Source organism: Myotis daubentonii, chromosome 8, assembly GCF_963259705.1.
Source record: "Myotis daubentonii chromosome 8, mMyoDau2.1, whole genome shotgun sequence".
In the NCBI taxonomy this organism is placed as follows: Eukaryota; Metazoa; Chordata; class Mammalia; order Chiroptera; family Vespertilionidae; genus Myotis; species Myotis daubentonii.
The window spans coordinates 29,691,684-29,705,387 of NC_081847.1; the positions used below are offsets into that span (position 1 = coordinate 29,691,684).

The 13,704-nt window shown below is 42.1% G+C and overlaps 1 protein-coding gene across 1 annotated transcript in view; it reads right to left on the reverse strand.

Annotated features, from left to right (window-relative positions):
- Positions 1-13,704, reverse strand: part of CDS2 (CDP-diacylglycerol synthase 2) — a 61,625-nt gene that overhangs the window by 9,992 nt on the left and 37,929 nt on the right. Inside the window, exons 4-9 of the mRNA XM_059705608.1 lie at positions 12,753-12,850; positions 11,888-12,027; positions 10,066-10,124; positions 6,009-6,091; positions 1,379-1,466; positions 100-168 (exon numbers count right to left, since the gene is read on the reverse strand). Coding sequence (XP_059561591.1) covers positions 100-168; positions 1,379-1,466; positions 6,009-6,091; positions 10,066-10,124; positions 11,888-12,027; positions 12,753-12,850 — 537 coding nt within the window. The remainder of the gene's footprint in view (positions 1-99; positions 169-1,378; positions 1,467-6,008; positions 6,092-10,065; positions 10,125-11,887; positions 12,028-12,752; positions 12,851-13,704) is intronic.

Genomic DNA, 13,704 nt, shown 5'->3' on the forward strand with positions numbered 1-13,704 from the left:
CGTTGGCCTTGGGAGACATGCTCTCTAGCCCTGGATAAGCTTCAAAGACGGGTATGAGGCTTCTGTCACTGCCCCACCTAACAGGAAGCCACCACCTACCAGAAGGCCAAACAGCACAGTAGCAAAGAAGCCCCCAATGAAGCCTTCCCAGGTCTTCTTCGGTGACAGCTGTGGGCAGAGAACAAGTTCTTAGCAAAGGGCATTTTGATATATTTGGCTTTGGGACAATGAATACTTGTTAAAACTCTGTTAACCACCTCACCTTCTAAAATACCTCCATGCTTGGTTTCCTTGTTCCCTGCCTGATTCCCCTCAGTTTTCTTTCTTCAATTGGTCATTCAAATCATTTAATTATATTATAGTACAGTATACTAATTAAATAGCAATACTCAAGTTCATATCAAGCCCCCAAAATATGCTTATATAGTTATAAAATATTTTATTTTTTGCTGGAATAAACAAATATTTATGTGCAAAAACATGAACTTGGACCCTAATTTCACATCACATATAGAAATTAACTCAATCAGCCCTGGCCGGCTTGGCCCAGTGGATAGGGCGTCAGCCTGCGGACTGAAGGGTCCTAGATTCAGTTCAGGCCGACGGCACATGCCTGGGTTGCGGGCTTGATCCCTGTGGGGTGTGCAAGAGGCAGCCAATCAATGATTCTCTCTCATCATTGATGTTTCTATCTCTCTCTCCTTCTCCCTTCCTCTCTGAAATCAATAAAGAAATATTTTTTAAAAATTAACTCAATCAGAGGGAAGGCAGGGGAGGGGGGGAGAGGGAGATAAGAGGTCAACCAAAGGACTTATATGCATGCATATAAGGATAACCAATGGACACAGACAATAGAGGGGTGAGGGCCTGTGCTGGGGGGCAGGAGCAAGCTGGGAGAAGTCAATGGGGGAAAAAGGAGACATATGTAATACTTCCAACAATAAAGAATTTTAAAATAATAAAAAAAATAAAAGTAATTAAGAAAAATATTAACTCAAAATAGATCATTATTCATAAAACAGTATAACTTTTTAAATTTATATTTGACTCTATTCCTCCTTAGGCACCAAGTATTTTAGTCTTTATTCATTTTTTTTCTTTCTATAATCTTTTCCTGAGTTTGAGCAACTTTCATTCTCTCTTTTCTGTCCATTTCTCTTAGTTCTTGAATTTTTGATATTTGAATTTTTTTTAGCTTTTTTTTTTCTTGTGGGTAACTGTCGGTGTTTCCCTTTGTTTTTTTCTTTAAAAAAAAATGTAGTGCCACTTTTCTCCAGGATGACATGAAGACACACACACCAGCTAGATCTCTGTTTCCCAAGCTGAGAGCATCACCCTTTCCTTACGGTGATATTTCATGTTAGGGTGATCCATTTACCTTGATGAGTGGGGTCCGACCAAAGAAGAATCCAAACATATAGGCCATGATGTCATTACAGATCACGCAAGAAATGGGGACAATAAACCTAGGAAATAAACCAAAGGATCAGCACTACCAAGATAATAATACCTCAAAAGTCCACAAAATAATACCATTCATAAACTCCAGTACCAAACAAAATAACTCAGAGTACTTGTTGCCCATTAAGACATAACTTTTTTTAAAAAAAATACATTTTATTGATTTTTTACAGAGAGGAAGGGAGAGGGATAGAGAGCCAGAAACCGATGAGAGAAAAACATCGATCAGCTGCCTCCTGCACGCCCCCTACTGGGGATGTGCCCACAACCAAGGTACATGCCCTTGACCAAAATCGAACCTGGGACCTTTCAGTCCGCAGGCCGACGCTCTACCCACTGAGCCAAACCGGTTCTGGCAAGACATAACTTTTTCAAAGAGACTGTTAAATTATTATTGGAGAGGGAGAGGGAGAGAGAAAGAGAGAGAGAGAGAGAGAGAGAGAGAGAGAGAGAGAGAGAGAGAGAGGGGTGTGTGTGAGAGAGAAACATCGATCGGCTGCCTCCCGCATGCACCCAACAGGATGGAACCCACCACCTGGGTATGTGCCCTGACTGGGAATCAAACCCACCACCTTTTGATGTACAGGAGATGCCCCAACCAACTGAGCCACCCGGCCAGGACAGAAATAACTTAAAAAAAAAATAAAATACCAAACAAGCCCTTCCTACTACCTGGCACATAGCAGACATTCAAATGTTTACTGAATGACTACTGAATAAATAAAAGTGGCATTCTATAAAATGTCATTTATTCTTTTGTCATTATAAAGTAATTATCTACACAATAAAACAAATTTAAACTGTAAAGTAAAGAAAAAAAATAAAAGTTTTCCCTGTTTCTCCCATCCTATCTCCACTCCCCAAAATAGCCACTTGTAAACATTTCTGGTTTTTCTTCTTTTAGTAGTTGCCTCCATAATTCTAATAAGTAATATATTTTATGTCATAATATACTTTTTTTTTTTTTTAACTGTGTATTACTAGGAGCTCTATCTAGTAAGCCCGACCTTTCCCTAGGACAGTGATGGCAAACCTTTTGAGCTCGGTGTGTCAGCATTTTGAAAAACCCTAACTTAACTCTAGTGCCGTATCACATATAGAAATTTTTTGATATGTGCAACCATAGTAAAACAAAGATTTATATTTTTGATATTTATTTTATATATTTAAATGCCATTTAACAAAGAAAAATCAACCAAAAAAATGAGTTTGCATGTCACCTCTGTCGGTGTGTCATAGGTTCGCCATCACTGCCCTAGGACTACCCTGAGGGTAAAACCACACCCACACACACCTAGGTTTCTTCTCTGCCTCCCCGTGCTGGTCTCGTCATCCCCATCATGAAACCAGTTGTGGGGGAGAGTAGGGCACAATTTCCACATTTGTGCCATCACCCTCCTCTCCTCACTCTCCACTCTCTAACAGTCACTTTTTTAAAATTTTCTCTATTACAGACTTATGCATAAATCTCAATTTCCTGGCCCATCAACTATAAGCAACATTTTTGGACTTCCTGTTTGTTAAGGAGAGAATTAGAGCATCTGTATCCCCCCAACCCCCACAACACTGACTTTGTGGAGGCTTCTAGCACATACTCTCTGCTCTGCAGCTATAATTAAGTCTTATAGGTTGAGTCTGAAAACCAATAACTAGAGATTTTAATAACTGTATTACTCACTATAGAAACAAATGGTATATCTTGCCCTAAAGATAGGACTTAGCATGTGCCACTGTTAAGAAACACCTAACAGAAACTGAAAGAAAGGGAAGGAGCTGTATGCCCTAACCATAATACCTATAACAGTGATGGCGAACCTATGACACACGTGTCAGAGGTGACACACAAACTCATTTTTTTGGTTGATTTTTCTTTGTTAAATGGCATTTAAATATATAAAATAAATATCGAAAATATAAATCTTTGTTTTACTATGGTTGCAAATATCAAAAAATTTCTATATGTGACATGGCACCAGAGTCAAGTTAGGGTTTTTCAAAATGCTGACACGCCGAGCTCAAAAGGTTCGCCATCACTGACCTATAACATTTATATAAGCTAGTCTCTGTTCTAAGCACTTTACGTGTATTTAGTAATTTATTCCTCAGGAGGTAGGGAATACTATACCCTCATTCTGAAATCTAGAAACAAAAGCGCAAGCTGGGGGTCTTACCCACAATACTTTAGTACCTCTCTTAAATACCCTAGGCTAGGCCACCCACACCTCTTCACTAAGACCATCCAGCTTCTTCCACCAGCCTGCTAATTTGTATCAATGCTGACAGATTTCCTATTGAAACTGTGGAAGGCTGTTGGACAGGCATGAGCAGAGCAAGGACAGTGGGCCAGGTACAGATAGTCATCAGGGCAGAAAGCCCTGGGTGCCCAGCAACAGACAAAACTGGGAAAACAAGATCCTCACCCCCAGGGTAACCTTTCCTCCCCTAGCATATCACTGGTCACGTGGTCACTTCAGACCTCCTAACCTTTCTTATAGCTGGTAGGTAATGCAGTTCAGACCTTTCCTCCCCTTGCCTGTTGCTAGTCCTGTGGTAGCCCTTAAGCATTAAGACTCCAGAACAATGAAGTTTTGACCCAAACCAAATACATCTAGGTTTCAGTTGTGTTTCAACTCCAGGCACAGAAAAGCAACAAAACCAAACAAATGATGCCACAATGACCTCAGGACCAGCTGCACTGACTAATGACCCCCCTGGCCTGGCACTGATCAATCGGTAGAGACCCTTACCCTGAAGGACACACCTGGAAAGCTGATGAATGAATATTCTACTGAGATCTTCCCCTGAGATCTCCCCTCAAAAGCCTTTAGGACAGAGGACCCGGCATGCTCTTCCTCCCCTTTCTCCCCAGGCTTGTTACCTTTTCCCTTCTCTCTCCTAAGCTCCAAGGGCCCTTCTTTTGCCTCTGTAACTTGTTTCCAGAGCCCATTTCTTCTACCACTCACTTCTACTTCAGTGACTTACTAAATAAACTTTCTCTCATAGTTGAGGTCTTGGCTCTGAATTATTTCTTAGCCAGAACTCAAGGATCAAGGTCACTGAGTCTGACTCCACCAGTCTAACACCTGGTGCCGTTCTCACCACCACCAAAAAACTACTGCATTTCTGGAATAAAATCTACTAAGTAACAGTACAGTCATGTGCAGTTGAACTATGGAGATACCGTTCTGAGAAATACAGTGTTAGATGATTGCATCCTTATACCAACGTCATAGAGTGCACTTACACAAACCTAAATGGTGTAGCCTGCCATACACCTAGGCTATCGCCTATTGCTCTATAGGGGAGGAAAAATAATTTTCCTTCTACCCTTCTGGGCTTTTGGCTGACACATCCCTGTAATAATAGGAGAAAAACAAAAATTTAAAAATATGTATACCAGGAAAACTGAGTAACTGGCCAAAATGGCTGAAACAACTACATGAAATAGCATCTTCAGCTGAAGACAAAAGAAGACACTAGGGATAGGGGAGTCAGTTATAGGCTATCAGGGAGAGCAAAACAAACAAGAGTAAGGTGTCATGCAGATTTAAGTCCATTTGTTCTCTTCTGCCTCCATAACAGTTTGTAGAAACAATGTTATCCCCTCCTCCTGGTACAGCAGGGACCCTTACAAATGGAGACTTTCCCCTACAAATGTAAATGTATTTTACAAAAGGTAACTTCTACTTGGTTTTCAGAGCTTATCCCAAGTCTGATATTTCTTAAAATTAACCAGCCTAAAATAATCCTATGCCAAGTAGAGATATTTGGGGTTGCCACACTCTGTTCCCCGATACCTCCTAGGCTACAAATCTGTACAGTATGCTACTGTGCTGAATACTGTAGGCAATTATAACACAATGGTAAGTATCTGTAATGCATCTCACTACGACTTCACTAGGCAATAGGAATTTTTCAGCTCCATTAGATCCATCAGTGTATGCGCTCATCATTGATCAAAACGTTAAGCAGCACATGAATGTACAAATTTTTTTGACATGTTGCCAGATTCCATTTGCTAACAGTTTATTTTGAATAGTTTATCTATAATAATAAAAGAAATCAGTTTATCGTTCTTGTTTCTCCCTCCACATGCTTATCAGCTTTAGTATTAAGGGCTAGATAAAACTAAGTTTTACCTAGTTATTTTCTATAGTTATTGATCTATTCAAATTTTCTTCTTCATGACATTTAGTAGTTGACATTTTGTCAGAAAGTCATAAAAATTTCTTCTAAGATTTCAAATTGGTGCCATACAGTTGCATTATCTTTGATTCTTTAAATATCCCTGTTCCTCTTCATCTAGAACCATGGTTCTCAAAGTGTAGGTCCTAACCAGCAAAACCAGCATCACCTGGGAATGCGTAGAAATTCAAATTCTCAAGCCCCACCCCAGATGTACTAAAGCAGAAACTCAAGAGGTGGGGCTCAGCAACCTGCATTGTAACCAGCGCAAGGGGAGAACCATTGGCTTAGAAGGTAAGGCACCTGTACATGAGAATCACCTACTAAATAAAAGGGAAAATTATTTCACTCTCATCACTCACCAGATCATTCCCTCAAACAGGTTGTGGATAACGAGATGTGACTGGGTGACAACAATCAGTAGCGTTACATGGGTCCAGCCAAACTGCAAAAGAAGAAAAAGAGTCAACTTTACCTGTCGGTTTACCTTGAAAGGAACTTCAAATAACAGGCAGTACCAAATAGGAAACTGCTGAGAAACAGGTAGGAAAGATATTTGCTTCTGCACCTCTTATTAGAAGGGAAAAGGCACAAAACAGGCCTCTGGGAGAAATTGTGTCCGCCCCCAGTTACTGTCCCCATCACGTCAGGACCACATGGCTCACTAGAGAGTCAGTCCTCTGTGCTCTGAAAGCCTGGGTACTTCTAAGTATTTACTGAGTGCCTGGGGCACTCAGAGAAGGAATATGTTCAAATTGAGAAAGTGATATAAGATATCTGTGAACAATGCCTGAGGCATTGAGGCAGGATGGTAAGAAAGCAGGAAATTCCTTGGCAAGTGGAATGAGGGAAATTGAGACAAATAGTTCAACAAGGCTGAGCAATGTTAAACAAGGCCTGCTAATAAATCCCAAGATCTTATCTTTCCTAACCAGGACACTTAGGAGCAAATGGTTTATACTTCTCCTCCCCAACAAAAGAAAGAGTAGCTTAAATCACACTAGTCAAGGAGAGAGATAACAGAGATCCAGGTAGTGCCATCAGGGGTAGCCAAACCCAAAAACAGATGAAGTCAGGAGAATAAATAGCAAAACAAACAAACAAAAATGAGAGTCAGACAAATCCAAGATAAAAAATAAAGCAGTGAAGCTGACCAGAGAATGAATCCAAACTCCCTATATCAGGGATCCTCAAACTTTTTAAACAGGGGGCCAGTTCACTGTCCCTCAGACCGTTGGAGGGCAGAACTATAGTTTTAAAAAAAACTATGAACAAATTCCTGTGCACACTGAACATATCTTATTTTGAAGTAAAAAAACAAAATGGGAACAAATACAATATTTGTATTTGCATGTGGCCCGCGGGCCATAGTCTGAGGACCCCTGCCCTATATGCTCATTTTGATGCATCAGTATATTAAAGAACACACCTGGAGAACTGTTGACTATTCTGTTGAGACCCTCCATGAGACCTCCCAAAATTCCTGCCTCAGAAAACAGATAAAAACACTTAAGACAAAGGTCTCGGTGTGCACTCTCCCTTGAGCATGCTTGTGTCTCTTCTTTCCTGAGGTGTACACTTTTGCTTTCTTTCTTCTAAGCTCTAAAGGTCCCTCAGGAGACTTGCAACCAGGGGAATGGTGGGCAGTGGCAGCTTATCCAGGGCTAACCCACTGAACCTATTTCCAAGGGCCCTCCTTTTGCCTCTGTAACTTGTTTCCTGAGTCCACGCAGCCCAGCATGGCTCACTTGTGCCACTTCTGTTACTGTAATTTCATTTATTGTGTCTAGGCAACTCCTGTTGCTGCCTTTTCTATCTTAAGCCCTTCCTTTGTTTCACTCTCCCCAGCTTTAATAAACATACTCCCCAAATCACCTTGACTAAAATCGTGAAATCTTTCTTACATGAAGTCAAGAACCCAAACAGGAGAAACCAAGATGGCGGCATAGGTAAACACCAGAGTTTGCTGCCTCGAACAACCACTTCAAAAATAAAACTAAAAGACAGAACGGACATCATCCAGAACCACAGGAAGGCTGGCTGAGTGGAAATTCTACAACTAGAAGGAAAGAGAAAAGCATACCGAGACTCAGAGGAGGCACAGTGTGAAAGTAAAATACTAAGGTGCGGAGGTGCATGCAGAGAGGGCTGGTGGCTGAGGGCGCGGTTGTCGTTTTCAATCAGGAGGAAGTCTCAGGCTCTGAGCTCCAGTTCCGGACGAGTCTCTAGGGACCCAGACTCAAAAGGGAGAAGCGGGACTGTCTGGCATCAGTCGGAACTCGAGGGCAGCTTTCTCTCAGAGGGGCTGGCAGGGATTTCCTGGATACTGAGAAGCAGAGACGCCATAACTGCTAGCCCCGCCCTGTTGATCCCGTGGGACCCGCCCTGCCCAAGCCCTGCAGGGAGGCTTTTGGTGGATAGCCTCAGGCAAAGGCTAGATTAGCACCTCCCTAGAGATCCAGGAGCCAGGAAACCCAGAGGTCAGAGTGGGACCATCCAGTTTGCAGCTCCGTGGAACCATAAAGGACAAACTCAGGGGGCAGACTCAGTGAGCACCAAAGCCCCATTGAAGCAAGTCTCGCCCCAGAGGGGTGTCTCCAGCACAGAAGTTCTCCCACTGCAGACACAGCTGATTCTCAAGCCAATTGGACGGGAGGTCAATTCCTCTCAGTGATACCTACAACAATCAAGGCTTAACTACAACAAGACTGTGCACAAAGCCCACAAGGGGGTGCACCAAGAGTGTCCTCCTCAGGTAATTGGGGAGGCTGAGACACTGGGCCCTAGAGGACACTTAGCACAGAAAACCACCTTATCAACACGGAAGCATAAAAAATGCGGAGACAAAGAAAAAGGACACAAATGACAAAAATGGAGGAAAGCAAACTACTGGATATAGAGTTCAAAACCACACTTTTAAGGTTTTTCAAGAATTTTCTAGAAACTGCCGATAAACTTAATGAGATCTACAAGAAATCTAATGAGACCCTCGAGGTTGTGATAAAGGACCAACTAGAAATTAAGCACACACTGACTGAAATAAAGAATATTATACAGACACCCAACAGCAGACTAGAGGATTGCAAGAATCAAGTCAACGATTTGAAATACGAAGAAGCAAAAAACACCCAACCGGAAAAGCAAAATGAAAAAAGAATCCAAAAATACAAAGATAGTGTAAGGAGCCTCTGCAACAGCTTCAAGCGTACCAACATCCGAATTATAGGGGTGCCAGAAGATGAGAGAGAGCAAGATATTGAAAACCTATTTGAAGAAATAATGACAGAAAACTTCCCCTACCTGGTGAAAGAAACAGACTTACAACTCCAGGAAGCGCAGAGAACCCCAAACAAAAGGAATCCAAAGAGGACCACACCAAGACACATCATAATTAAAATGCCAAGAGCAAAAGACAAAGAGAGAATCTTAAAAGCACCAAGAGAAAGAAACTCAGTTACCTACAAGGGAGTACCCATACAACTGTCAGCTGATTTCTCAACAGAAACTTTGCAGGCCAGAAGGGAGTGGCAAGAAATATTCAAAGTGATGAATGCCAAGAACCTACAACCAAGATTACTTTATCCAGCAAAGCTATCATTCAGAATTGAAGGTCAGATAAAGAACTTCACAGATAAGGAAAAGCTAAAGGAGTTCATCACCACCAAACCAGTATTATATGAAATGCTGAAAGGTATCCTTTAAGAAGAGGAAGAAGAAGAAGAAGGTAAAGATACAAATTATTAACAACAAATACACATCTATCAACAAGTGAACCTGAAAATCAAGTGAATAATCTGATGAACAGAATGAACTGGTGATTATAATAGAATCAGGGGCATAGAAAGGGAGTGGACTGGCTATTCTTGGGGGGGAAAGGGGTGAGGGGGATTCGGGAAGAGACTGGACAAAAATCGTGCACCTATGGATGAGGACAGTGGGTGGGGAGTGAGGGAGGAGGGTGGGGTGGGAACTGGGTGGAGGGGAGTTATGAGGGGAAAAAAGAGGAACAAATGTAATAATCTGAACAATAAAGCTTTAATTAATAATTTAAAAAAAAAAAAAAAGAAACCAAACATTCCAGATTGTGCCAGGGCAGACCTGGCTTGGTCCCGGTCTCTTTCTAGTAACAGTGTCACCTTGAACTTTACCTGGAGCCCACCTTCTTCAGGACCTAGTGGAGAAATTGGTTAAATTAACTGGTGTAAATTAAGTAACAGTGATTGGGTTTACTAGTAAGTGGATGTACAGTTGCCAAACTTAATCAGGCCCTCTTCTTTCGTGCTCTGGGTTCCAGACACATACAGAACAGACTGCACTTGAGCTTTGATTTCTTAAGAAAAGGTGAAACGCCTGTTGAGTTTTTATAGAATTTAATTTAAGCCAAGCCTTCTGACATACACACACACATATTTCCCTTACCATGTAGAACTGCAGACGGTAATGCTTCTTGACCAAACTCAATACAAACATGCAGAATCCTGGTTTGAGGAGGGAGGAGAAAGAGCAAAATTAATCACATTCTGCATTTACCTTTGTCCTAGTCATTTCCTTTAGCTGTGTACGTGATTGTGATTGTGATCCTTTGGCTAATTTCCTGGCAGTACCTAATCAGTGCACAATCCCAAACCCCGGGAAGGGGAGGGGAGAAGAAGACACAAACTGATTCTTCAGATAGCAATCAGAAGGGGAAAAAAATGACTCCTTCAAGACAATCAAAGGAAGGCACTATCTTTAAATCTTGTAGACTACTAAATTCAGGTTGCTGTTCACCAGATAAGAATATTTTGATCCTCGAGCAGGCACCAGCAAAGAAGTCAGGCCAGATGCTTGATTTTATAACTAAAATTTTATTGAAACAAAGCTATACCCATTTGTTTACATATTGTCTATGGTTACTTTTGTGTTACAAGGGCAGATTGGAGAGTTGCAACAGAGATGCTGGGCCCCCAAAATCTGAAATATTGATTATCTGGACTTTTAAGAAAAAGTTTTTTACCCCTGTCCCAGTGAAGAGGTCTGGTGAACAAAGGATCCATCAGGTATGGAGTAGAAGCCACCCTTGTCTTTGATGCATATGGTGGCAAAAAATATCTGCAGCCTCCACCCACTTTTCCAGGAAGGAAAAGGACTTCCCGTAAGTGTGCTAGGCCCGTCAAAAGCAGTTCTGCCCAGAAGAGAGCACATCGCTGCTCCAGACACCGCTGACCTCCCGCTGGGGGACTGCTTTTAGGTTCTGAGACATATCCTCAATGTCTGCAGGCTCCTTAGCAGTGAATTTTGTATCTTAATACCCAGGTGTCATTCAGAGCTGATTAAAAATAGGTCAGACAAATTTAGGCCAGAACAACCTTCTCAGGTGCCTCAAACCAGCATTAAAGGCAACTATGAAAGTCACTAGCACTAACAGCATGAGAGTTCAGTCTGAACTGAGTTTAGATTGACCAGCACTTCACTGTCTGCCAAGTTTTAATGTATCCGATTTAATCCTCAGGAAGTCCATAGTTTCAGCTCTAGATTTAAAAAGAGCTCACTGAAACTCAGAATGACTAAGCTTCCAGGCTCTCTGAGGTCAGTCTTTGAAAATCCAAATCAGTAAAATTTCTACCACTCTGCATGTCTGTCCTTCAAGGTGTTCTCCTAAGAAGATGCTCCTAAAGATGGCTGACTGTTTCTATCTTTTTGAGGGGAGGAGGGAGGGGAGGGTGTGGCTGACTTTTAAGTTATTAAAACAGGTGGCTTTTCTGTATAAAGTTAACTTTATGTCCTATTAGAATTTTGTTTATGCAAAAACATAAGCATGAATGTATAAAAATAGTGTATTCTTTTGTAACCTGCCTTCTAGATTCCCTCTCAAATAATGGAATACTTTTATATTTCCATATTTTAATATTTCAATAAATCCAAGCGGTTCATGTTGGGGGAGAAAAAGGAAAGGTGGTTTTGTTTTGGTTACACTGCAATCTCTGCCGATAGGAGTTAGGACAGGACCATGCTGTGCTGTCTTCCAACAGAGGCTGCAGCAGGGACAGGTGGCACCGACTGCAGTCCCCACACCCACAAAGCCGCTCAGTCCCACTTCTCTTACTGAGGAGCTGTTACAGCTCACTAAGGCAGAGCCCTCAGCTCTGCTCCCCTGCACGATCAGAGTTAACATCCTCAAAGCTTTACATTAACCAACAAACTCCCATTTCCTACTCAGCGGACACACAAAACAAGAACTCGTGAGCCATTCAATGCATACCTATCAGGTAGAGAGTAAAGGAAATGAACCGGTGGTATTTGCTGAGAATCCTCAAAGGCTCCTCTCTCTGGACCAGAGTGAAGAAATAATCCGTCACTGTTTCACCGTAGAAGAAGTAATTTACACACAGTAAGAAGTACCTGTAAGGGAAGACAGGTCACTGCGGTGGGGAGCACTTACAGCCTATCCTTGCAGGGAGGCTGTCAAGGAACCAGAGGAGAGGACCAGAAGAGCAGTCCCCCCACTCTCAGGACAACCCTGTTCTCAGTGACACTGTAGGTGAGAAGCTTGTCTAGAAACTTATGGCAGCTTTCATTCATCCTCCATTTACCACAAACCTGGGACTCAGTTTTTGCCCCTTTTGTAGAGTCTCTATACCTAACCTGAGAACACTCAACCCCTAAGATAATGCTCCAAAACACGCCTCATCCTGGATCCCGGTCTTATTGCCACTCTTCCCAACAGGAACCCTGCGTGCCTATCAGGTTGCCACCTATCTGCTTTGCTCCTGTCTCTTCCCTGCCTGGCCATCCTCTTCACTTATCTCTCTTCACTCACTGTTCAAACACCATTTTCTTCATAAAACCCTACCCGACCTAACATGATATCTGCCCCCGCGGCACTTACTTCTATAGCATGTCAGCCACTCTGCTTTCTTCTGAGGAAGATTCCAGGTTGCTAATAGCTACTAAAGATTCCTTCAAGACCAGCCATATAGTCTGGTCTATGAAACACTCGGGTCTCAAAGGTGCTATGCAAGTCTGTGGCCATCACTCCTCTCCCACCCACCACCACTGTAAATATCTACCACAAAACACTTATCATCCAAATCTGTTATGGGTCCCTAAGGGGCTGGAGAGCTTACCAGCTGAGGGTCCTGAACCAAGGTAGTTCATAGGAGTGGTAGACATTGTAGCCAATAGTGATAATCTCCTGGAAACACTTTATCTGAACACACATCACCTGCAGGACACACAAGAATTAGACCACCTGATATGATCTTTGGAAACAGAAACCAACAGGTCATGGGGCCTTCAAGAAAAACCTCTGTATTTAAGAAAAATGTCAGTCCCTCAGTGATTCAGCTCTTTTCTCTCTCACACCATCGAACATGGCAAGGTAGCCTTTTATGTCACACAGAATAGATCCAATTTCTCACAATAAATACATGCTCCTGAAGTTTCAATTAACTTTTACTCCATAACCTCCCAGGACTCAATAGTTTCTTCCCTTTTTGACTTTGCATACAAATACTCAAAAAGTCCCAGCATCTATGCCCCTCAGTCAGTTGTAAGTCATCTGACCCTGTCCATGACAATGGGACGAAGAGAGAAGCACAGTGGGCTGGGATTTCTTATGAAAGGCCTAAGCCAATGAGTGAGGCCCCAGGAAAATAAACAAAACCAAGAATCACAGTCAGGTCAGGGGTCACAGTATAATCAAACAGTTGAAATAATAAAATCAAATTTTAAAATGAAGAGGCATCTTCTGGCCGTATTTCAGTGGTTGAGCGTCAACCTATGAACCAGGAGGTCACGATTCAATTCCCGGTCAGGGCACATGCCAAGATTGCAGGTACAATTCCCAGTGTGGGGCATGCAGGAGGCAGCCGATCAATGATTCTCACTTCTCTCTCTCCCTTCCTCTAAAATTAATAAAAATATATTTTTTTTAAAAAAAATAAATGAAATGAAATGAAGAGGCACCTTTAACCACATACAACTGGCCTAGGCCCATGTCCCTGCACTTGGCTGCTAAAAAGTAAGAAGCCACAGATATTTTAAGAAAGAAATATTCTGTGAAGCCTGGACCCCAAA